Genomic DNA, 24,522 nt, shown 5'->3' with positions numbered 1-24,522 from the left:
GTCTGCTTCTCCCTCTGACCCTCCTCCCTCTCATGCCCTCTGTCTCATTCTCTCTCAAATAAATAAAAATAAAATCTTTAAAAAAAAAAAAAAGATTTTATTTATTTATTTGACAGAGAGAGATACAGCAATAGAGGGAACACAAGCAGGGGGAGTGGGAGAGGGAGAAGCAGGTTTCCCGCTGAGCAGGGAGCCTGATGCGGGGCTCGTTCCCAGGACCCTGGGATCATAACCTGAGCCGAAGGCAGACGCTTAACGACTGAGCCACCCAGGCACCCCTTGAAAATAAAATCTTAAGTAAAAAAAAAAAAAAAAGAAAAGAAATCTCTTGTGTTCCTATACTAACAATGAAGCAGCAGAAAGTGAAATTAAGAAAATAATCCCATTTACAATTGCACCAAAAACAATAAAATATCTAGGAATAAGCTTAACCAAAGAGGATGACTTTCTTTCTTCAGTGTTTTATAGAAGAAATTCACCATGATGCAAAGAAATGGAAAGACATTCCATGCTTATGGGTTGGAAGAGCAAATATTGTTAAAATGTCTATACTACCCAAAGCAATCTACAGATTTAATGCAATCCCCATCAAAATACCAACAGCACTTTTTACAGAACTAGAACAAACAATCCCAAAGTTTATATGGGACCACAAAAGATCTTGACCAAAGCAATCTTGACAAAGAAAAACAAAACTGGAGGTATCAAACTCCAGATCTTAAGTTATATTACAAAGCAGTAGTAATTAAAACAGTATGGTACTGGCATAAAAATAAACACAGATCCATGGAATAGAACAGAAAACCCAGAAATAAACCTACAATTATATGGCCAATTAATCTTCAACAAAGGAGGAATGAATATACAATGGGAAAACGACAGTCTCTTCAACAAATGCTGTTGGGAAGATTAGACTGGATACTCTCTTTCACCATACATAAAAATAAACTCAAAATGGATTAAGGACCTAAATGTGAGACATGAAACCATAAAAATCAGAGAGATTGGCCATACCAAAATTTTTCTAGATATGTCTCCTGAGGCAAGGGAACTAAAAGCAAAAATAAACTATTGGCACTACATCAAATAAAAAGTTTCTGCACAGTGAAGGAACCAATCAACAAAACTAAACGGCAACCTACTGAATGGAAGAAGATATTCGCAAATGACATAACTGATAAAGGGTTAGTATCCAAAATATTTAGAGAACTTATACAACTCAACACCCAAAAAGCAAACAATCCAATTTAAAAATGGCCCAAAGACAAGAACAGACATTTCTTCAAAGACATACAGACAGCCAACAGACACATGAAAAGATGTTCAACATCACTCCTCATCAGGGAAATGCATTATCAAAACTACAATGAGATACCATCTCATATCTGTCAGAATGGCTAAAATCAAATATATAAGAAATAACAAATGTTGGTGAGGATGTGGAGAAAAAGGAAAACTTGTGCTCTGTTGGTGGGAATGCAAACTGGTGCAGCCACTGTGGAAAACAGTGTGGAGGTTCCTCAAAAAGCTGGGATCATGACCTGAGCCGAAGGTAGCCACTTAACCGACTAAGCCACCCAGGCACCCCTATGAAATAATTCCTAAAGCCTATTGTTTGATACCACTATTCCTCACTAATGTGACAGGATGATTTTTAGAATTATTTTGTTTTTGACATAATATTTTTTCCCTTCCTGGTCCTGTGCAGGGTCAGGCTCTTTATGCTTCCTTGCCCAGAAAAAGTATGTATGTCAGATCTGAAAGCAGAAGGCTCTTGCAAGACACCTCCCTTTCTGGATTTCGTTTTCATGAGTCTGAGCTTCCATATCTGCTGTGCAGGAGGAAGAGGCAAGAGTTGCAACTGAAGTGCCTTGAACAGCAGATGTTTCCAGAGCTTAATTCCTTGGCCATCCCATCACCCTCCTGTCCTTCCCCATACCATGAGATCTCCTGAGTCACCTTTTTGGAACCCCTACTCCACGGAGAATTTGAAAATCACTGCTTTAGACCAATCATTCCCCAGATCTTCTGAGATGAAGACACATGGGCATGTTGGAATAGAAGTTGAGGAAATTTAGATACAGACTACCATATTTCTCTTCTTCATGTATAGAGGATGAAGTAAATAGTGGAGTGATAGGTGACTGGAACTGTTTTAACCTGGGAGTACAGAAGAATGCTGATGTTGGTAATCAAACTGGAAAGTTGAACTGAGTATTGGCAGGAAGCAGAGGACAATTCATTTGGTAAAACTAAAAATCTGACATTAAGGTAATGCATCCTAAACAAGGTGGCCTATAAGCAGCTAGAGGGATGGGAATGTCACACAGGTGAAAAGGTCAGGGCTGCAGATAAGAAGATAAGACAGTCAAGCAATTGTTGAAGAAATGGACTCAGAGAAAAGAGCAGAGGGAAGAGGACAGGGTGTTCATGAGATCCTGCTGCAAAGGTTGAAAACTAGTGGCCCACCCGCCACAACCTCCTTCTTTGAGTGACTGTTACTCTCTTGTTCACTGAAAACTTTGTTCTTTAAAGTTACAGACTATCAGAATCACTGTTTGAAATTATATCAGTAAAAATAAAACATCCTATTCTTGCTTGGAGGATCTAAGACACAGAGAAGCAGCCCTGATTGACTTTCAAGCCAGGTGCAGAGCTTTGGGACAGGGGTTTCTGAAGACAACATTCCACATCTACCTTAACTTTGTAGTTCCCAAGGAAACAGGACCTTGGGTCCACTTGTAGTCTAGACCTCATGTCAACGCTCTGCTTTATTTGGAGCCTACTGAAACACAACTTCACTAAAATTTTACCCAAACTCCACACTTCCCCCAGAGCTGTGTAACTCCATCTGTTCCTTTGTTTGGTGTTCCTCAGTTGTAAACTCTTTATTGCAGTGGATCAACAAACCTGTATCTGTTGACTTATGGGTTAATTTCTGGAGGTATGTCTTGGGCGAAGACAGAGAGCACTGGAGGTTTTTATGATGCAATCACTCATTTTACAAACGAAAACTGAAAACCAGAGGGAGGGTTCCTGACAGTCTTTGCAGTTCTTTCCCAGCACCTCAGAGCGACTTCCAGTTAGAGCCATTATGGTATCCACCTTTCTAAAAAACCACTTCAACTGTGGAGTGGTTTTCCTTAGACATGTAGTCCACAAATTTATCCAGGCCTTTTATCCAGGAATGACTCAGGTCAGTCATTCCTCTGGGGCTGAGTTCCATATACTTATTACCAGAGAAGTGGGACCTCCGACTGACTGGGAGCCTTCTTCCCGCTCACCCTACTTTCCACATTTGTTCAGTAATCTTCATTCCTTAGGAGAAATTTCCTTTTTCTTTCTTGACTCCCCAACCCACTCTCTCAGGAAAGAGTAACCGCTTAAACTAGAGAGCCGTGCCACACCCTTCATTCAAATCTTCCTTTCTCTGGCGAAGCGCTCTAATAAGGTGAACTAGGAACCAATTTTATCGCCAGACTAAATAGAAAGCCAACACTTCCTTATTAGGAATATAGTACTGTATTCAAATAAACTACAACGTAAGGTAGTTTAACAAATCCCTTGACCCCTGCAGAAAAGAAAGCTAAGCGCGTCTGTCTGCCTTCGCTCTGGGAAATTCTGCGGCCGGGTCAGGCGGCGGGGTCAGACGGCGGGGTAACCAAAAATACCTCTGTAAGCGACCGTCCGGTAAAACTTGAATCGGCGACCCCCGGGCGAAGAGGGGCGGCAGGGCGGCGGCGCGGCCGGGCGCGGACGCGGATTGGTCGTCACGGCGTCCGGACCCGCCGCGCGTGCGCCTTGCTCCTCGCGCACCGCCCATCCCGCCGCCCAGTCGCCGGTCTGCGGCCTCAGGAGGAATCGGGAGGCTGCCGGCGAGCCGGCGAGCGGACAGCGGGGCGGGCAAACGGCGTGCCCGGCCTGCTGTCTCCGAGGAAGGAGGGGGCGATTTTTCGGGGCCTAGAATCCCCTCGAGCCCCTGTAGGTTGCCCGGGCTGAGGAGAGAGAAGCTGAGGAGCCGCGGACTCTCCACCCGTGCCGCCGCCATGGCTGCCATGATGGATCGGAAGTGAGCCTCAGGGCGACGGCTGCCGGCGCCGGCGCTTCGAGTCCGGGTTCCCCGGCCACTGCCGCCGGGGGAAGCGCGACGCGGCAGACTGCTGAATCTCTCGGCCTTCGCGACCCCTTTTCTCAGCTCGGGCCCGCTTCCTTCCAGACTGAGCGGCGGGGAGTGGTTCCCGGCCTCCGGCCCGGGCAACGAGGAAGATGGCGGACCCGGCCGAGTGCAACATCAAAGTAATGTGTCGCTTCAGACCTCTCAACGAGTCGGAGGTGAACCGCGGCGATAAGTACGTCGCCAAGTTTCAGGGAGAAGACACGGTTATGATTGCGGTGAGTGACCCCCGCCCCCACCCTCCATCCCGCTCCTTTGGGTCTGGCTGGGCCCGGAGTTCAGGGGAGTGGCGGGGTGCAGAACTGGGAACGAACAGTGGTGTCCCCAACCCCGCCCCCCGGTAGAGTTTGCCGGTTCAAATAACCCTGGGGAGGGAGACGGCGCAACTCCGCGGGTGTTCCTGGATCGCCCCCCACCCCGGTCTTAAGTGCGCAGAGAAGGGAGGCGCCTAGTCTCTGTCTGGGACACTCCCCCACCTGGGGCGCTGGAGAACTGTCCGGGGAGAGTTTAGTGCATATTTGCCTATATTTCTGCGTGCGTGTGTGTGTGTGTGTGTGTGCGCGCGCGCAGTTGCTGTTGGTGTTTTGGACTACCCCCAAGTTTACCATTTGTAACACGTGCAAGATTAAAGTTCAGCTAGGAATTTTGAGGTTTAAGACCAGCCCTACTGTACCTTAAGTAGTAAACATACCTAGTTGTATAGAAACAGAAGATACAGCTACGTGTTGAACCATATTCCTCTCTCGCGAGGAGGAAAAATGATCGAACAACTACAAATATCTGTATCTCATATGTTCACCCACCCGTCCTTTAAGTGATGAATGAACGTTCATGTTAACTATTACAAATGGCGAATCAAGGGCTGTAAAGAGACTGAATTTTCTTTTGAAATCGGAGTGATCAATTTTCTTCAGTTTTCTAGCAGATCTAGCCAACTCAGATTGGGTCAAGTAGGTGCCCAGAAAGACCTATTATCTCTTAGTGGGTTTTTTTTTTTTTTTAAAGATTTTATTTATTTATTCATGAGAGACAGAGGGAGAAGCAGGCTCCCAAGGAGCAAGGAGCCCGATGCGGGACTCGATCCCAGGACCCTGGGATCATGACCTGAGCCGAAGGCAGACACTTAACCATCTGAGCCACCCAGGCGCCTGTCTCTTAGTGGGTTTTATGGGTAACCGTATAACAAAGAGTGTTAACTTTTTGTGTATCAAGGTATTATAAACGCAAGCTTTAAAAAATAAAAAAATAAAAAATAAAATTTGATAGTAAACTGGATTTTTTGTTAGTATTAGATCCCTACTTCTACCTTGGAGAAAAGTTGATTTTTATAATCTCGAGGATGGAGAAATAGTGTCCTTTGTGTTATAAAACATAACCAGAGGTGGTTGATCATTGTCAGGGAAACCAGAAAGTAAGGTTTATTTTTTATTTTTTTTTTTGAGGTCTGATCTGGTATTGAAAGGTCTCTGAAAATATTTTGCATTCCCAGTTCAGGAAGATTAAAATGGAGGGTAAGACACTGCCTACAGAACAGTGAATTGTGACTAAGAAAATTAAATTTATCTTTTCTTGGTAACGCCATTGTGGCAGAATTTTTTTCTACGTTGCTATCATGGTACAAAATCTAAATGTTAATTTTTTCTCTAATGGCATTCCATATAGCATATTGTTTGCACAGTTTAGTTTGGAAAAAAGACAAAGGGGGTCACAGGAGATGGGACATTGATGATTAAGAGCATTGACATGTAAGACAGGACTGAAGTTCTTTTTTATATGAAAGTTTGCAAAGTTCATCTTTAGAAAGTGAATGTCGTAGCTCTTTGTTGCTCTGTAGGCTTGTGGCGAACGTCGTTAGCTTACAAACAACTGCCAGCTACTACTGTGTGAAGACTGGCTATTTTTTTGTTAACAAGTTCATGAGAAAAACTATGAAATGACATCATGGTAACACTAAGAAGTTAAGCACAGAAGTAGTCATCCTTTTCCTTTAGGATATCTCTGACATGGAATCAGAGGAAGCTTGCAGGGCCTAGGTTAGTTGGCATTCTGGCTACTAGTTTCTCATAGAGTTTTTGTAATTATTCAGCTGCAGCAGTGATTGACACGTCAAAACAATTTTACTTTTAGACTTGTATTAAAAATGTCTTATTTTTGCAGATTTGTGTGTGTGTTTAAACAAATCTTTAAGTATTACCAAGATTCATTTATTGCAATGATAGGATTTAGGATTCACAAAATACATTGAGAAGGCAACTTTCTGCCCAAATATGACATATGAGGAAAGAGTTAAAAGAAAACAATTACCACAGTAAGCACACTTGTATTCTTGGTTGTTTCCTTTGGATAAAGTTCTTATAAGTTCTTATTTAAGTTTCCTTAACAATGTAAATAAACTTAAATGCTAATAGAAATAATGGATAGATGATTGAGTTGTGAATCAGTAATAAACAGTTGGCCTTTAGGTAAACTCGTAAGCATTTTTTTAGTCTTTTTTTTTTTTAAGTTTAAGCAGAAATACAACAGAGTCAACATAGCCTTAAGAAATGTAAGGTAACATGTTTATTTTCAAGAACTAATCTTTGCATATACTAAGTCATTAGTTAATCTGGGGTTTCAATTTTTTTTAATGAATTTATTTTTTAAAACGCTGTTGAAAATTTAAAAGGGATAGCTGGGAGAGTCAGATTTTAAAATTAAAAAATCTCTAGGTTTGTTTGGTTCATTTTACTGGATCCTGACTCAAAATGAACAGTTTTAAGAAGGAATTGTTGCAATGCGGCATTTTTTATTTTTTTTTAAAGATTTTATTTATTTATTTGAGAGAGAGAATGAGATAGAGAGAGCATGAGAGGGGGGAGGGTCAGAGGGAGAAGCAGACTCCCTGCTGAGCAGGGAGCCCCATGCGGGACTCGATCCCGGGACTCCAGGATCATGACCTGAGCCGAAGGCAGTCGCTTAACCAACTGAGCCATCCAGGCGCCCTGCAATGCGGCATTTAAAACTAAATTATTTTGAACATGATTTTAAAACATTTTGTACACAATCTTCTGGTTAAATCAAAATGTAAAAGAATAGGTATTTTAGTTTACTGAATTATAGGTATAATCTGTGCTCCTGTAGAAAATAATTTTTAAGGATTCTCATTTTCCTCTAAGTTGACTTTTGTCCAAATTTTTTTTCCTGTTACATCATTGATTTTCATATAATATGATCCTGTGGCAGGCAAATCTTGTAATCCTATAGTGTTTCTCTGTGTTTTACAGCCTTTTATACAGATTTTTTGGGTAATTAAGTGCTTGTTGAAGAGGTATAAATATCACATATCACACAAATGAAATAAATGGATTATTTAAGGAAAACCTTTGCTTGATAAAAATAGAATTTGCTTTAAATAAGAGAACTTGTCATCCACAAAAGAGGAGGTCCAGGGTAACACCTTATGTAGTTGAAATAAGCCTGCTGAAAACGCCAGAAAAAAAAAACCAATAGAAAAAATTATTCTTTTATGCATTGTAAAAGTGGAACGTGCATATTTGTATTAAGTATCTTGACTAATCATGGTTCCTTAATGGTATACTGTAGAGACTGTCAGAACCAAAACCAGGCTGTTGTAGTTCATTGAAATTAAAGGAAAGTAAAACCTAATTAGATCATCTTGTCCAGTTCTTGTCTATAGCTCAACATGATTTCTCTTTTCAAATGAATGATGATATGGTATTTGATCCTGATTACCTTAAGAGTGAAAATTAAGGGGCGCTTGGATGGCTCAGTTGTTAGGCATCTACCTTCGGCTCAGGTCATGATCCCAGGGTCCCGGGATTGAGCCCTGCATCTTGAGAAGCCTGGTTCTCTCTTTCCCACTCCCCCTGCTTGTGTTCCCTCCCTCACTGTCTCTCTCTCTCTGTCAAATAAATAAATAAAATCTTTAAAAAAAAAAAAAAGTGAAAATTAGAAGAAGCCAGGGGCGCCTAGGTGGCTCTTGTTTTCAGCTCAGGTCATGATCTCCTGGGTCCTGAGATTGAGCCCTGCCGCAGGCTCCACGCTCACTTCTTGTCATTCCAAGGACACTTCACTTCTTCTGTTTCTAGCCTAGAACCTGCCCCCCCCCCCCCCCAGCCTAGAAGCAGGAGATTCCGTGCCCAGTGGTTCCCAAACAGCCCCTGAGGATCAGGGCCCATCCATGATGAAGGTCTTACCCGCCTGCTGACATGTGATCCATGCAAGAGGCTCCTGTGGGGTGGGTTTCGTTGTGTTTTGTTTTGTTGTAAAGAGGAGAATGATGGCTTGCAGATTCTCTCCCCCGCCCCGCTCCCCGGGTGCATGAGCACTTGCACATGTGCACGTGTGCGCTCGTGCGCTCTCTTTCTCAAATAAATAAATCTTAAAAGAGAAAGAAGCCCTCATCACATACCTGTACAATTGTGGAACGTTAGCTAACAATCATTGTCAAACTAAGCAAAGTCTGATAAGATACAATCCCCTATGATCTGAGGATCACTATTCAGAATTCCAGAGAAAGGTATATTCCTGCTAGGAGGGTGACGTTTCTAACCAGATTTGGTGTTCAACCTGTCTCTGCAGATATAAACAGGAACCACTTCACTTAAGAAATATAAGGTATGGGGTGCCTGGCTGGCTCAGTCAGTGGATCCTGCGACTCTTAACCTCAGGGTTGTGAGTTCAAACCCTACCTTGGGTGTAGACTACTTAAAAATAAAATCTGAGGGGCGCCTGAGTGGCTCAGTCGTTAAGCATCGGCCTTTGGCTCAGGTCATGGTCCCAGGGTCCTGGGATCGAGCCCCACATCAGGCTACCTGCTTGGCGGGAAGCCTGCTTCTCCCTCTCCCACTCCCCCTGCTTGTGTTCCCTCTCTTGCTGTGCCTCTCTCTGTGAAATGAATAAAAATTTCTTTAAAAAAAAATCTAAGTTATGGTTGCAGTTCAGATAAGCTTATTCCTATTTGGTTTTGTCCCTTTGAAGCCTAAGTCAGATGTGAATGCATTTTATGACTTGGAGTATCTTTGAAGGTTCATAGAAATAAGACTACATAATGTACATTTCAAGGTCAAGAACCAGGTTTTTAAGATACAGACATCCAGATCATGAGTTTTCCTTTGTTTAATTTATTTGAAAATTTTTTAGTTAAGAGATGTCCTGGGGCGCCTGGGTGGCTCAGTCGTTAAGCGTCTGCCTTCGGCTCAGGTCATGGTCCCAGGATCCTGGGATTGAGCCCCACATCGGGCTCCCTGCTTGGCGGGAAGCCTGCTTCTCCCTCTTCCACTCCCCCTGCTTGTGTTCCCTCTCTCGTTTTGTCTCTCTCTGTCAAATAAATAAAATCTTAAAAAAAAAAAAAGATGTCCCTTAATTGTAGACCATTAAAAGTAATTTTTATGTTTCATGAGTCTTGTTTTTCATTCCAGGAAGCTATCATCAGTTAGTAACTTCATGGCTAGATCTCTAATCAAAACATTTACCTTACATAACGAAATTATAGTTTAGTTTTGGAATTAAAATAAGATTTTTGTCAACTTAATGCTTAGCACTTGTTAATTTTTGATTTAACCATGATATAACATCTAAAAATATCACTTAATCCCAGCTTAGTTATTTTTTAGTTTGCATATTTGCCATAAGGAATGCCATAGTGAACATCCGTATAAAGTACTTTTTAGGCAGGTTTTACTATTACCCATTATTTTTTTTTTAAGATTTTATTTATTTATTTGTCAGAGAGAGAATGTGCACAAGCAGGGGGCATGTGGCAGGCTGAGGGAAAAGCAGGCTCCCCGCTGAGCAAAGAGCCAGATGTGGGACTCCACCCTAGGACCCTGGGATCCTGACCTGAGCCAAAGGCAGATGCTTAACCCGCTGAGCCACCCAGGAGCCCTGTATTCAAGATTCTACCCAGCCTTATTCTCTGTTCTTTGAACCATACAGTCTGTACTAATTAAATAACATTTCTAAAATTCCTTTACTCTTTTACAATGTCTGATAGGTGCTAAATAAATGTTTGCTGGATACATGAAGAGGAAAATTTATTTTCTCTTCACATAGAAAAAATTAGCGTGGTTTATCTCTGGCCAGAGATTGTTATTTTGATTGTGCTTATGTTTTCAAAAATTGTTTATCACAAATACATCTTGTATAATCAATAGAAGAACAGATTGTCTCTTACTTAGTTGCACCTGTAAAATTGAAGGTTAATGTCTTTGTAGAATCTTAGCAAAAGGACACTTTTATGTTTGTCTCATAGGCAAAGAATGATCAGACTTTGAGACGCCTACTTTTAATTGATGCCAAAGTGAAGTCATCATAGTATATATCCTTTAAGAATGCTTTCAGCTGGGGCGCCTGGGTGGCTCAGTTGGTTAAATGTCTGCCTTCGGCTCAGGTCGTGGTCCTGGGGTCCTGGGATCGAGCCCTGCATTGGGCTCCCTGCTGAGCGGGAGTCTCCTTCTCCCACTCCCTCCCCGCTTGTGCTCTCTGTTGCTATCTCTCTCTCTCTCAAGTGAATGAATAAAATCTTTTTTTTTTAAATGCTTTCAGCTGCAGAAGGCAAACAAACAACAAATAGTGATTTAAATAAATAAGAGGTTATTATTCTCACATGTTAAAAGTCTGGAGATAGGCCCCGACTGCTACTACTTACTGACTCTGTTATCTGTTGTCATCCTTAAGCTATTGACTTTTCTTCATGTTTGTAAGATGGATGCTACAACTCTATCATTCCAGAAAGGAGAAAGGGCAGCTACAGCTGAGATGGTCCTTTTTTTTTTTTTTTAAAAAGATTTTATTTATTTATCTGAGAGAGAATGAGAGAACACGAGAGGGGGGAGGGTCAGAGGCAGAAGCAGACTCCCTGCTGAGCAGGGAGCCCGATGCGGGACTCGATCCTGGGACTCCAGGATCATGACCTGAGCCTAAGGCAGTTGCTTAACCAACTGAGCCATCCAGGTACCCTGAGATGGTCCTTTTTGTCAGGAAAACAAAACCCTTTCCCAGGTCCCCTCAGCAGACCATCACTTACTTTGTAGTATCCAGAACTGGGTCATGTGGCCACTAGTTGCAAGGAGACTAGGCTATCAGGTGGTTAGCTTCCCAGCCTATGTAGTGGGAAGCAGCAAGGGGAAGAACAATTATTAATGACTTTGGATAGCCATTTAGGAGTGTCTGTTTCATTGTACTTTTCATTGTAACTGTTATTCCAAGCTTTGGGGAAGGAGATTGTGAAGTATAGTTCCTAAAAAGTAAGGTGTTTTTTTAGCTAAGGCCTGGGAAGTCATCTGTAATGTTAAGGATTTTTTGGATGGTCATGATTGTTTTGTATTTAAGGTCTAGCTTCCTTCCTTTCCTTTAAGAGAGGGTAGAGAGCAAGCATATACTTTCAAATACTAGAACCTCTTTGCCCTCCTCTCTCATCTGTATACGCTTAGTTTTTCTCTTAGATTACTAGATTGTTCCTGCCAACATTTAAACTTGCTCAGCTTTTGTCCTTAAAAAAAAAAAAAAAAAAAAAGTCTTTAGACCCACAGCCAGATTTCTGCTCTACTTAGTTACTTCCCATTCTTATTTAATCTCTTTCCAATCTAACCTTTGTTATTGGATATTTTTCAGTTTTACCTTGACCTCGCAGCTATATTTGACACAATCACTCCCTCCTTGATAATTTTTCCTTGACTTGCATGGACACTATACTCTAATTTTTTTCAAAAATTCCATCCCTCTGGCTCATTCTTCAGACCATGTCACTTCTCTAAATGAGTCCCCAGGATCCTTTCAGGGAACCCACAAGGTCAGAACTTTTTAAAATAATACTAAGATGTTATTTGCCTTTTTCACTGTGTTATTTGCATTGGATCTTTGCTCCTTATACTTCGAACTTAACTTCTTTTGGTTTCTTGCATTCTGCAGGCTCATTTCTGCCTTAGGATCTTTATGTGTCCAATACCTAGGCTACTTCCTGCACTCACCCTCCCATGACTAGTATTGAAGAGACAAGCAGTGAGCTAGGTGCTACTCTTTTTTCAGTTCTTAAACATCCCTTCTCTAGAGTGGTTCCCTGACATTCTTCTGCCTTTTCCCAGATTCAGTTTCTTCTCTTATATGCTCTCATAGCACTCCGTTGCATGAGTCAGAATTCTAGTCGCTTAATTATTTGTCTGATGTCTGCCCCACTATTACTTAACCTCCACTAAAGCAGAGAGTATGTCTGTCTTGGTCATCATTCTAGCAAGATGTATGTCTAGTATATCAGGCATTCCATAAATACTTGTTAAATGAATGAAATGATTGAAAAGCTATTGCAGTAAAATGAAAAGTCTAATGGGAGTAGTGGAAGGAGCTCTGAATTGGCAGGAGATTTGAATTTAAATTTAAATTTTGTCATTAACACCTTTTGTACCTTTCAGGATTCTAGCTTCCTTATCTGCAAAATGATATTATTATTGAAAATAGAGTCTCAGTGGGGTGCCTGGGTGGCTCAGTTGGTTAGGTGACTGCCTTCGGCTCAGGTCATGATCCCAGGGTCCTGGAATCGAGCCCCACGTCGGGCTCCCTGCTTGGCGGGAGCCCTGCTTCTCCCTCTCCCACTCCTCCTGTTTGTGTTCGCTGTCTTCTCTGTGTCTCTCTCTCTGTGCCAGTTAAATAAATAAAATCTTTAAAAAAAAAAAAAGAAAAGAAAAGAAAATAGAGTCTCAGTACTTGCCAGAGTAGACACTCATTAAACGAAAAACCACTCCGCACTCATTTGAGTGCCTATTACAGTAGTGGTAAGCCCTGGAAATAAAAGACTAAAACAGACATTCTTGGTTTTGTGGAGTTCATTCTAGTGGATTTGCACTTGGTGATCCCTAAGGTCCTTTCCACAAGATTCTGTGACATGAAGTAATGTATAGTAGGTACCCTATTTAGAAGGTTAAATATATGATGACATCTTTAAAGGAACTTAGAAGTGTCCATTCACCTTTAATTTGTGTAGTTGAAACCTTTGTTTCTGTTTTTCAGTCCAAGCCTTACGCATTTGACCGAGTGTTCCAGTCAAACACCTCTCAAGAGCAAGTATATAATGACTGTGCAAAGAAGATTGTTAAAGGTAAATATATTTAACCTGCTCTTGTCGCAATAATAAGTAAAATATTGTTTGTGATCTTTCCCGTTTACCCAGTTTTTTTTTTCATTTTAATGCCCCCCCTTTTTTAGTTAATTGTAGAAGACAGTTTAAATAATAAAAAGATCAAATACAATTAGTAAACCATTGCTCAAATTTCATGATCTAATTTATTTACAGTACCTAGTGAAGGGTATTACAAGAATATTAGCGGGGGTGCCTGGGTGGCTCAGATGGTTAAGCGTCTGCCTTCGGCTTGGGTCATGATCTCAGGGTCCTGGGATCGAGCCCCACATCGGGCTCCCTGCTTGGCGGGGAGTCTGCTTCTCCCTCTCCCTCTACTGTTCTCCCTACTTGTGCTCTCTCGCTCTCTCTGTCAAATAAAAAAAAAAAAAAAACTTAAAAAAAAAAAAGAATATTAGCGTTACACACTTGTTTTTGGAAGATGCAGTTCTATTAGATATTCCCAAGAGAGTTTCTATGGTAGCAGTTCTGGAAATACAGCAGCTTGAAAATGAATACAGAATGGTTAGACAGGTTTCTAAAAAGTAGTAGAAAATGGCAGCAGTCTATCATTCTTCCATTCATTGTTCTTTCTTCCCCAAAGACTTCTCTTGTGTTCAACAGAAAAACACTTGAGGAATTTAACAGAGGTTACCAAGGGTGAAAAAAGTGTGTACGTTCCAGTTAATACTATTAATTTTTACCAAGGTTTTTTAAGTTTATATTTTCTAAAACCATAGAATCCTAGAGCTGAGAGTGTGTGAGTGATTATCTGGACTTCTAGTTACTACAGAAATCCCTTTTGTCAAAGGGATCTTACAGTTAAATAGCTATTACTTTATGATATAATTTCTTCTACTTTTTGTCAGCTCTAATTGTTAAAAAGTATTTAGATTGAGGCAAAAACCTGTCCTGTGGCATTCACTAGGGTGGAGGGGATGGGATTCATTATAAAGGTGGACAGGTTAGGGTTAAGTAGGAGCACAAACAGTTCATCCAGTAAGAGGAGAAAAGGTAGAGTTTTGGGATAGAACTAAGTTTATAGGTGTGATGGAAGAAAATATAGATGTTCTCTTCATATTCCATTTTGTCTGTGATCAAGGGTGCAAAGTTAGCCCAGAATGAGGATGGGGTAGGGGGTTCTAGGAGAAGGAATGAAGTTGTCTGGCAGTAGAAGAGAATGGATTAGGGAAATGTGGCAGTATTGCCAGGCAGCATTGCCAAGGGCCCACTCGAGGTTAGCTGCCGGAAGAGTTGAATTTACCTAGTTGGGGTTTTGCCAGGCAATTACAAAAGAGGGAGAGAAGGGCAAGAGCATTGAGGATGAATCAAGAGAATAATGATAATAGTGAACCATGGAATCTAAGGTGAATGAGGGGAAGGAGAATACAGGTCGGGGGGGGAATAGGTTTGAGGGACAGTGAAAAGAAGTGGTAAGATTAGTGTGTTATAGTGTTAGTGGGGTTGAAGGTTTGTTAGAATCAGGGTACTAGAAGGAATAATAGGAGGTGGATACTTAATTGACATTAGGAAGGCAGTGTAGGTAGTAATGAAAAGGTCTAGAAGTTAGTTGGCATCTGAAGGAGTAAGGGACAAGATTATGGAGAAAACTAAGCCCAGGATCTGAGAGGCCAGGGTATTTTAGTAGCATCATCTACTACATGGACATTGGAACCACCAAGAATCACAACAGGAATGGTATTAGTGAAAGACGGTGGACTGGATGCTGAAATATTCATAGGAGGTGTTGGAGAATTAACTTGATTCTATAAATGATTGCAACAAAGAGGAATAGGCAGTGTCATCTTTTGTTTGTAGGCATCAAATAGTTTTCCAGGTGGATCTGTCATAGAACACAATTATATTCCTTGATTTTGACATACTTTTTCATCAGTACAGCCTAAGATTTTATATTAGGTTTGTTTTTTTTAAGATTTTTTTTTTATTTTTTTTTATTTGACAGAGATAGCGAGAGCAGGAACACAAGCAGGGGGAGTGGGAGAGGGAGAAGCGGGCTTCCTGCCGAGCAGGGAGCCCGATGTGGGACTCGATCCCAGGACCCCCGGATCATGACCTGAGCCGAAGGCAGACGCCTTACGACTGAGCCACCCAGGCACCCTATATTAGGTTTTTAAATAATAATTAAGTTATTGATTCATGAGCTCCTGGGCAATTTAAGTGTACAGGTCTTTTTCACATCTGCTGTAGCCAACATTAAACCCCATTCTACACTTCAATATTGGAGTTTTTTAATTTGACTATAAGCTTTTAAAGTATGGATTCCATCTTGTTCATTTTAGCTCTTGATTATATTTTGAGTTTTGTTTTTATGGTTATCTAATTAGAGATGTATGTTGGCTATCAGCATATTTGATAAGTCTGTTATGGTGACAAGGACTTTGAAATTCTGTTAAACTCCTTATTTGTAGACATCGTTGTTTGAAAAAATACTACTCTAAATCATTTATAAAATGCTTAATGGGCCATGGTCCTTAGCCTAGTCTTCTAAAAACTGAGTAAGGTTTTGGGGAGTTAATTTTTAAGTCACACTGGGTATTCAGCCAACTTCAGATTCTCTTGTACAGTTATCTAGTTTTTAGTTTGTCAACATATCAACAAGAATATGATGAAAAACGGATCCTTTTATGAAGTCATGGTACATGAGGCTGGTGTTTCCCCAGAGTTATCAGTTGGGTGACCCTATCCCAACAGGAAATGAGGTTAGTTCAACCATAGCTTTTCTTTAGTGAAATTTTTGTGTACCAAAAATAATTTATCATTTTTCCTTTTTGAAAATGAGTATAACATTTACAAGTTAGTCATCTTCTGTTGCTTTCGTTCTCCATGGCTTTTAAAAATCAGCTATGGTAGCTGTGAAATTTTTATCCATGGAATGTGATTCTCTTATAACTAGAAACTTGAGCTCATTTAAAACCATTCTTTCGCTGTCTTATCCACCTCAGCCTTAAAGTCTCTCTTGACAGTGTTTATTCTGTTCCATTTTGAGGATAATATTGTAGAAGGTGGTAATAAAATGGGAATACCCCTGTCTTATATTGTCTGTTAACATTTTATTCTCTGGGCAGTGCAGGTCTACTCAGACATTAGTCTTTTTCTGAATGTTTTAAAAGCTCTTTTTAGGGCCTTAGTTTTTGTTTTGTTTTGGTTAGACTTACTAATTCTGGGCTTTTATTTTTCTCATGTTATTCTAATGATTTTTATCTCTTGCACATCCTTGGTTATATAGTCTTTTTTGTTCTAAGATTTTATGTATTTATTTGAGAGTGAGCGAGCATGAGCGGGAGGGAGAGAGAGAATCTGAAGGAGATTATGTGCTGAGTGCAGAGCCTGTCCTAGGGCTTGATCTCACAACCGTGAAATCACCCTGAGCCGAAACTATGAGTTGGATGCTTAATTGATTGAGCTACCCAGGTGCCCCATAGTCTCTTAATAATAGTCTCATATCTGCCTTTCTCAGAACTCTTTGAAGTCTGTTGTCCTGAAGTGCTAAGGTACATGTTTCTATTGTTTCTATTACCTTCTTTTATTTCTTTACAGTTTTAGATGACATCATTTAGTGAAATGTCCCTCCTATTCTCTTTGGTCCCTTTTACTTCACAGCAAATTCCTGCTTTACTGTTTGGAACTGAATTCTGAATAGCAGTTCCTTTATTTGTTGTGTGGATAAGAACACAGGCTTTGGAATCAGACAAACTTAGATTGAAATTTAGGCTCTGCCACTCTACCTGTGTGACTTTTGGCAAGTTACCTAACCTTCCTACGTCTCTGTTTCTTGTTTTGCAAAATAAGAGTATAATGAAGATTTAAAAAGATGATTCATTCATGAAAAAGAACTTCACTTAGGGCCTGGTATGAAGAAGCAAGCACACAGCAGATACCAATTGCTGTTTGTTTGCTCTCTTCTAGGAGAAGAAATTATTTTCATAATTTAATCCACCATAATTGTGCTTGGGATAATTCATAGCCTACAGTATTTTCATTCTACAAAACAAGACTTCAAGCAACTATTATAATAGAAAGTGCTCTCCAGCTTCTGTGCTAGTTTTGTAATTTATATTAGAAAAGTATCACCTGACTTGCTCCTTTTATCTTCACCCAAGTGCTCTCTACCACTTTGGAAGAGACTGGATATATAGTAGGTAATGGGGCTTGTCCTGGACAAAATTATGAATGTGGAGGAGTTAACAGTAAATACATAGATTTAAGGAAAAGAGATGAGGTGGGGGTAGGTGGTGGGTGCCTGGTGAGGTCTGAAGATAGGAAACCGATTAAATACATGGCAGGGTGGAGTTGGGACAGTCACTCGCAAACAAACCTGATGGAAAGCCATGGTTAGAAACTTCTGGTAGGCAACGATCAGCAAAATGATGGGTGAGTAGGTATTTCTTCCGAGGTGTAGATTTGATGGGCAAGCTGCTAGTTGCTTCAGGTCATCCTCTGGGCTCCTGACAGTTGGCTGAAGCACTGTTTTCATAAATTTCTGTACAGGTTTATATATAACCTTATTACGTGCAAAGCTATTACTTTTTCCTTTCTATAAATTCATTAAATAAATTTTCTTTTTTTTGAACAAGGCTTACCCACTTCTATTCTCTAGTGAATTCCAAATTTGAGTGATGTCTTTTCACTTCCCTGTATGAAGTGGTTGTCATTTATTCAGTACTTGCTATATGCTATCCATCATGCCAGGCCTTCATAGAGTCCTCATCATACCAGGTATTCATAGATTTCCTACCATAGCTTCCTGACCTGAACTGTCTGCCACAGTATTTACTTTTAATTTTTCCAGATGTAGCCTGCCATATATTTATTTTAGTTCCTGGGTTTCTTGATAATACAGTGCAGCGGTTAAGAGAATGTCCTTAAAACCAAGATTGTCTGGGTTTGCATCTCAGCTGCATCTTGCTAGCTATGGAAGTAGAGCAAATTAATCTCTCTGTTCTCAGTGTCATTATCTGTAAAGTGGGACTAAAAATAGTACCTTTCACAGAGTTTTGTGAGGATTTAATACATTAATATATGAAAAATTATTAGAGCCTGTCACATTGTATGCTCTCAAATGTTAGCAATAATAATTTTATATGAGGACTTCTAATTTTCATAGCCTTCCCCTAAGCCTTTCCCTTTCCTGATGAGGAAGTTGAAGGTCAGAGAGATAAGTGACTTTTAGAAGGTGTTATGCTGTTGTCTTGCTTACTAAATATGTTTTTCTTTTTTACAAAGTATGAGAGAAGGAGTATGTATCCATAGTTGTCCATCTCTGTTTCTCACAAGAACAGCAGAAGTATATTTTAAAGAGGGAGGGAGGCTTTAGAAAGATGCTCTGTTAGTAATGGTAATAATCATTCAGCAAGCATCTGAGTTCCTACTAAGTGCCAGGCATTGTGCTAAGAGTTAAGCACAGTCCTGGCCTCAAGGAGTGTAAGCTGGTGAAGAAGGCAGATAAGTAAATTGACAGTTGCAATATGCAGCGATAAGGATAATGTTTAAATGTAGATGCTGGGGCACCTGGGTGGCTCAGTTGTTAAGCGTCTGCCCTTGGCTCAGGTCCTGGGATCGAGCCCTGCATTGGGCTCCCTGCTCCATGGGAAGCCTGCTTCTCCCTCTCCCACTTCCCCTGCTTGTGTTCCCTCTTTCACAGTGTCTCGCTCTGTCAAATAAATAAATAAAAATCTTTAAAAAAATAAAAAATAAATGTAGATGCTATAAGAACATGTAGGATAAGACTCCTCCAAGTTTATTTGGGGGTGGTTTGTATAGTTGGGTTGGAGAAAAAAAGTAAAGCCCAAGCTAGTCTTAAAGGATGCACAAAGAGTAGGAAGGAGAAGGAGGGGTGCCTTCCAGGCAGAAATGACACATGTACCAAGGCATACCCACATGCAAAGAGTATCACAATGTGGGGAACAACATACATTATGGTGTGACTGAAGTTGAACCATGTGAAATTGTCAGATTTGATCATTTTGACCAACACAAAACAGCGGTGTGAGAGGAAGGATGGTGAGAGGTGGCAAACAAGAGCCAGGTCAAAAAGTGCCTAATTTTACCTGATTACAGATGTATGCCCTGTAGGATTTTCAAATAGATGAATATTATTTTTCTTTTTTTAAAGATCCATGCTTAAGGGCACCTGGGTGGCTCAGTTGGTTGGGCAACTGCCTTCGGCTCAGGTCATGATCCTGGAGTCCCGGGATCGAGTCCCGCATCAGACTCCCTGCTCAGCGAGGAGCCTGCTTCTCCCTCTGACCCTCCCCCCTCTCATGTACTCTCTCTCATTCTCACTCTCTCAAATAAATAAATAAATCTTTAATAAAAAAAAAAAATCCATGCTTAAGATAGGTACATTTCATTATATATACATTTTATCTCAGGAATAAAACTAGAAAATGAATCCTAGTTAATGATACCTGCATGGGTAAGTATTTAGGTGAAAGTGTACTGAAGTCTGCAGTTTACTTTGAAATGCATTAAAATATGAGATGGATGGATAAATAACATGATTAAACAGTAAAATTATAAAATGTTAATGATAGAATCTTGGTGGTGGTTATAGGAATCTAACTGTAAAATGTATTCCCTTTGTATGTTTAGTTTTGTTGGGGATAAGTCACTATAGAAAGCAAAGTCAGGAATGGATTTGAAGGTAGGCAAGAATTATTTTCCTAATTGATAAAAGTGTTTATCAAACTACTTTAGTGATAATGTGGCATGTCTAGAAATCACCTAATCCATCATTGTTAATACCCTTGCACTGAGAACAGAGTGTAGATCATAGCAGGTGCTCAGTAAATATTTGAGTGTTGAATATTTCATAATCTCTGAAGTTATGCTTGAAGTCCCCAAAACAAATGTATACATTTGTTATCCTGGGTGCCCTCATATAATATAGTTTCACATAACCACAAGTATACTGTAATATTCTATAGACATATGCTACTAATGTGATCTTGAGAGTCAGTTGTTAATTCACCTACCAGTATTTATAGATATAACAAAAGTTTGGATTTTATCCTTAGGTTTTATTTGATCAGTTAAAAGATCTTAAGTAGGAGGTATGGCATAGATATACTGAGAACAATTATATGGAGTACTCCAGATAATTTCTTGTTAGAAATACTGCAGTGCCATCTATTTTTTTTTAAGGTGGCGGGGGGGGGGGTGGTACAGAGGGAGAGAGAATCTTTTCTTTTTTTTTCTTTTTTTTTTAAAGATTTTATTTATTTGACAGAGAGAGACACAGTGAGAGAGGGAACACAAGCAGGGGGAGTGGGAGAGGGAGAAGCAGGCTTCCTGCTGAGCAGGGAGCCCAATGCGGGGCTCGATCCCAGGACCCCGGGATCATGACCCGAGCTGAAGGCAGACGCTTACCGACTGAGCCACCCAGGCGCCCAGAGAGAGAGAGAGTCTTAAGCCGATGCAGGGCTCGATCTCACAACCCTGAGATCATGACCTGAGCTGAAATCAAGAGTCAGATGCTTAACCTATTGAGCCACCCAGGTGCCCCCAATGCCACCTATTTTAAATGTGATTTGAGATCTCTTAAAATTTTCCCAGGGAAGTAAATACCTTCTTTTTCTCCTTAATAAATGTGTCTGTAGGAAATTTGTTAGTATCTAGTTAGTTGTGCCCAGTGTTGGGATTGTTCTTTTTCTTTTTTAAATAACCAATTTTTTAAAAAATCAATTTTAAAAAATTAGTCAATTTTAAAACAAGGATTTAGAGGCTTCACTTTTTACTTTGGCTTCTTCTAGAATACAATGTAATTTCATAGCACCTTTTTGTCACCAAAAACAAAACAGAACAAACCAAATCCCTGAAAATTAAAAATCAAAAGGTCACCTTGTTACTCGCATTTTCTTTTTTCCCTTCATCCTAGTAAAGGAAGATACTTAGATATCTGTTAAAGGTAGATCTTGGAGTACATACGGGGCTAGAAAAGGTTTATTTTTAATTTCACAGGTATTTTGAAAATTTATTTCAGTGGGCTTGTTATGCTTATATAAGGAGGACTGTTGCATGGGTTTGTGAGTTTTAGCTACCAGTTAACCACTAATCAGTAATCCTATTTGTAAAAGTGAATTCATATCTGAATGTAAATTTGCAGGACATTTTTTTCTTTTAGGTCACATAAAGCTTTGGAATACAGATGTAAAGACATTTGAGATGTACATTTACATAAGAGATGATCATAAACAGTGGAATTTAAAATTTGTGTTTTATTGACCACACAAAGTAATCTGGGCTGGAGAGAAAGTAATTGCTCAGGTGGATCATCACTAAGAAAATTACTGTTAATATAGTCTTATTTTTCTTCAGTCTTTCATGAACTGAACTTCAACTTTGATGGTATCTTTCATATTAGTGTAAAGAACATCTGAATCTGCCTCGCCATTCTTCCCATAGATATTTTTGTGCAGATTTGATTATGCATGGATGAGGAACAGGGTTACTATCTATGTGAATTTTTTCAGAGTGTTTTCTGATATTCTTAAGTAATTTCTTATGAATCTTTTTTAAGGGAAAAATAAATCCCCTGAGGTATAAAATTTCTTATTTTCTCATAGATGTACTTGAGGGATACAATGGGACAATATTTGCATATGGACAAACATCCTCTGGGAAGACACACACAATGGAGGTAACATTTCATAATCTGTACTTGCATGTAGTTTTCAGAATAGACAGTGCATTCATTCATTATTTGCGAAATGGTTTTACCATGCTTAAACATCTTTATTTACTCTTTATTGCATTCTCGTAGAAATAATACACAGGTAACGTCACTGTTGGAATCTAATCAGTTCTGGAGCTTGAATAATGAAATTATATACTTGAAATCATATCTTAACTTTGTTTTATCAGCATAACCACGAAATATGAGCATTTTAGAATTAAGAGGAATTTTGTTACTTTATAATAATGGGAAATTTGAAATTTTGAATGTTTCATGTTTTCATTTGTATTCAGAGCAATTCTCTCCAAATATCGGCTACTCTTCTTTAGTAAGAATGTCTCCACAGTTATCGGTGCTGCTATTAATAAGATGTGGTCCTGCCCAAACTTTATATCTAGAAAACAGCCTGTTATCTTATGCTGCTGCTACAAAGCATCTGCTTTTATCATTTATCTGAGCATTCTGTATAAATGACTGCTTATTTTAGTGTAATTCATATTACTTATTCCTTAAAGTTAGAACAAAGACATTTCTAGTATTTGTGTGGATCTGACTTGAAGGAACAATACTTACGGGAAGAAGCAAACCTTTTTCGAAAATAAGTTCAATGCACAAGCATGGGTAATCTAAATCTAATGATTAAATAAAAGGCTAAGATCAGTTGGTAACCTTTGTTGTTGACATGCAGTATTTATGTGTAACTTACCAATATGTTATAGTTGAATTGGATTTTTTTAGATACTTGTAAAGCTGTTTTCACCAAAAAATGGCAACAATTAAAATTACTGTCCTCTGCTGACTGTAAATTATAGATTGAAAGTTTTTACTTTTAATTCATACTTCTTAAAGTCTCATTTTGTTTTCTGTTTAGGGTAAACTTCATGATCCAGAAGGCATGGGGATTATTCCAAGAATAGTGCAAGATATTTTTAATTACATTTACTCCATGGATGAGAATTTGGAATTTCATATTAAGGTAAAAGCCTTGGGGAAAGATTGTGTTTTGTTTTACACCTAGAATAATTTTATTCCAAGAAATAATAAATGTTTTTCCCTTTTTAAAAGTTATTTTATGGACAGTTACAGTAGAAAGATCATTAGAGTTAGTAAAATGGGGTTCTTATCTGCCATTAGATGACCTTAAACAAGGTCACAAAATCTCTTGTCTTAGCCTCCTTCTCTATAAAATGAAGGAGTTTGTTTTATTACTGAACTCAGACTTTTTTTTTTTTTTTGGTAAAGGTTTTATTTGAGAGAGAGAGTAAGCGACTACAGCAGTTGGGGTGGGTTGCAGAGAGAGAAGCAGACTCCCCGCTGAGACCCTGGAATCAGGCAGACGCTTAACTGACTAAGCCACCCAGGTGCCCTGAACTCAAAGGTTCTTACTGTTCTCATGAGTCTAATTCATTTTAGATGAAGATATGTAATGGAAATTGCTGTTATATGAGTTTAGAGAGTTCCAATCTTCCTGTTAGAACATGAGCTATGGCTGAGTTGTTGATAACTCTGCCCCCTAGTCTAGATCATGCTCCCTCAGACCCCAACAAATTTAATGAATGTGAATAAATTATTTTAAAATTTTAGTTGATCTTTTTTTCCTTTATTTCTTTGCCTTTCAGGTTTCATATTTTGAAATTTATTTGGATAAGATAAGGGACCTGTTAGATGGTAAGTTAAATTCTTGCTCTTTTATCATTTTAAAATAGCATGTTACCTTTTTTAATAGTAGATAGATATGAGACTATTTCTAAGTGACGTATATGAAACTGACTTAAATTATAAGAAACAGGTATATTTTAAAGTTCTTTTTAAAGTTAGTTGAATGCCTTTGACACATTGAATAACTTATTTAAAGCACATATTTAGGCGTGCCTGTGTTTCTTAGGTAGTAATTAGAGAGTTGGATTATAGTTAAAGGTCCTGAGTCCTAGTCTTCTGTTAGCTGTCAATTAGATTCATTGCCCTTGGGCAAACTATTAAACCACTGTCTTACTGTTATTTTCAAAATGTGGGTGTAGAGGTTGCATTGGACCTAAAATTCTATATTGCTGCATTAATTTCTATTTAAATCTACTGTGGGCACCTGGGTGGCTCAGATGGTTAAGCGTCTGCTTTCGGCTCAGGTCATGATCCCAGAGTCCTGGGATCAAGTCCCGCATCGGGCTCCCTGCTCAGCAGGGAGCCTGCTTCTCCCTCTGCCTCTGCCTCTCTCTCTCTCTCTCCCTGTCTCTCATGAATAAATAAATAAAATCTTAAAAAAAAAAAAAATCTCTTACTGTTTCTGCAGTCTTTCTTTAATAGTGATGTATCATATTTTTTAAATGTATTGTTATTAGGTCACTTGGGAAAGGAAACAGTCAATTGAATTGGTTATTTTCATAACTGGTTTTAGAGTTGAGAATGTTGCTGGTGCTATTCATTTTTCTTTTTCAGTTTCAAAGACCAATCTTTCAGTCCATGAAGATAAAAATCGAGTTCCCTATGTAAAGGTACTTATAAAATAATGCTTGTTTTTAGAAAAGCCCTGTAATAAAAAATTTTAAG

General features: G+C 39.4%; 2 protein-coding genes across 3 annotated transcripts in view; one reads left to right on the top strand and one right to left on the bottom strand.

Moving 5' to 3' along the window:
• The window catches only part of LOC145721685 (uncharacterized), a 58,734-nt gene extending 54,677 nt beyond the window's left edge, over positions 1-4,057 (bottom strand). For both annotated transcript variants that reach the window (XM_081820829.1, XM_081820830.1), the window contains exon 1: positions 3,672-4,057. In XM_081820829.1, coding sequence (XP_081676955.1) covers positions 3,672-4,057 — 386 coding nt within the window. The remainder of the gene's footprint in view (positions 1-3,671) is intronic.
• Positions 4,058-4,107: 50 nt separating this feature from the next.
• KIF5B (kinesin family member 5B) overlaps positions 4,108-24,522 on the top strand; it is a 47,188-nt gene continuing 26,773 nt past the window's right edge. Inside the window, exons 1-6 of the mRNA XM_081820820.1 lie at positions 4,108-4,392; positions 13,178-13,265; positions 21,869-21,942; positions 22,850-22,954; positions 23,598-23,646; positions 24,412-24,467. Coding sequence (XP_081676946.1) covers positions 4,267-4,392; positions 13,178-13,265; positions 21,869-21,942; positions 22,850-22,954; positions 23,598-23,646; positions 24,412-24,467 — 498 coding nt within the window. The 5' untranslated portion in view covers positions 4,108-4,266. The remainder of the gene's footprint in view (positions 4,393-13,177; positions 13,266-21,868; positions 21,943-22,849; positions 22,955-23,597; positions 23,647-24,411; positions 24,468-24,522) is intronic.

This window comes from Leptonychotes weddellii, chromosome 5 (genome assembly GCF_054177405.1).
Source record: "Leptonychotes weddellii isolate Sample4059 chromosome 5, ASM5417740v2, whole genome shotgun sequence".
In the NCBI taxonomy this organism is placed as follows: Eukaryota; Metazoa; Chordata; class Mammalia; order Carnivora; family Phocidae; genus Leptonychotes; species Leptonychotes weddellii.
Note: the sequence above shows the minus strand (reverse complement) of the source record. Positions and strands in the feature narration are given on the sequence as shown.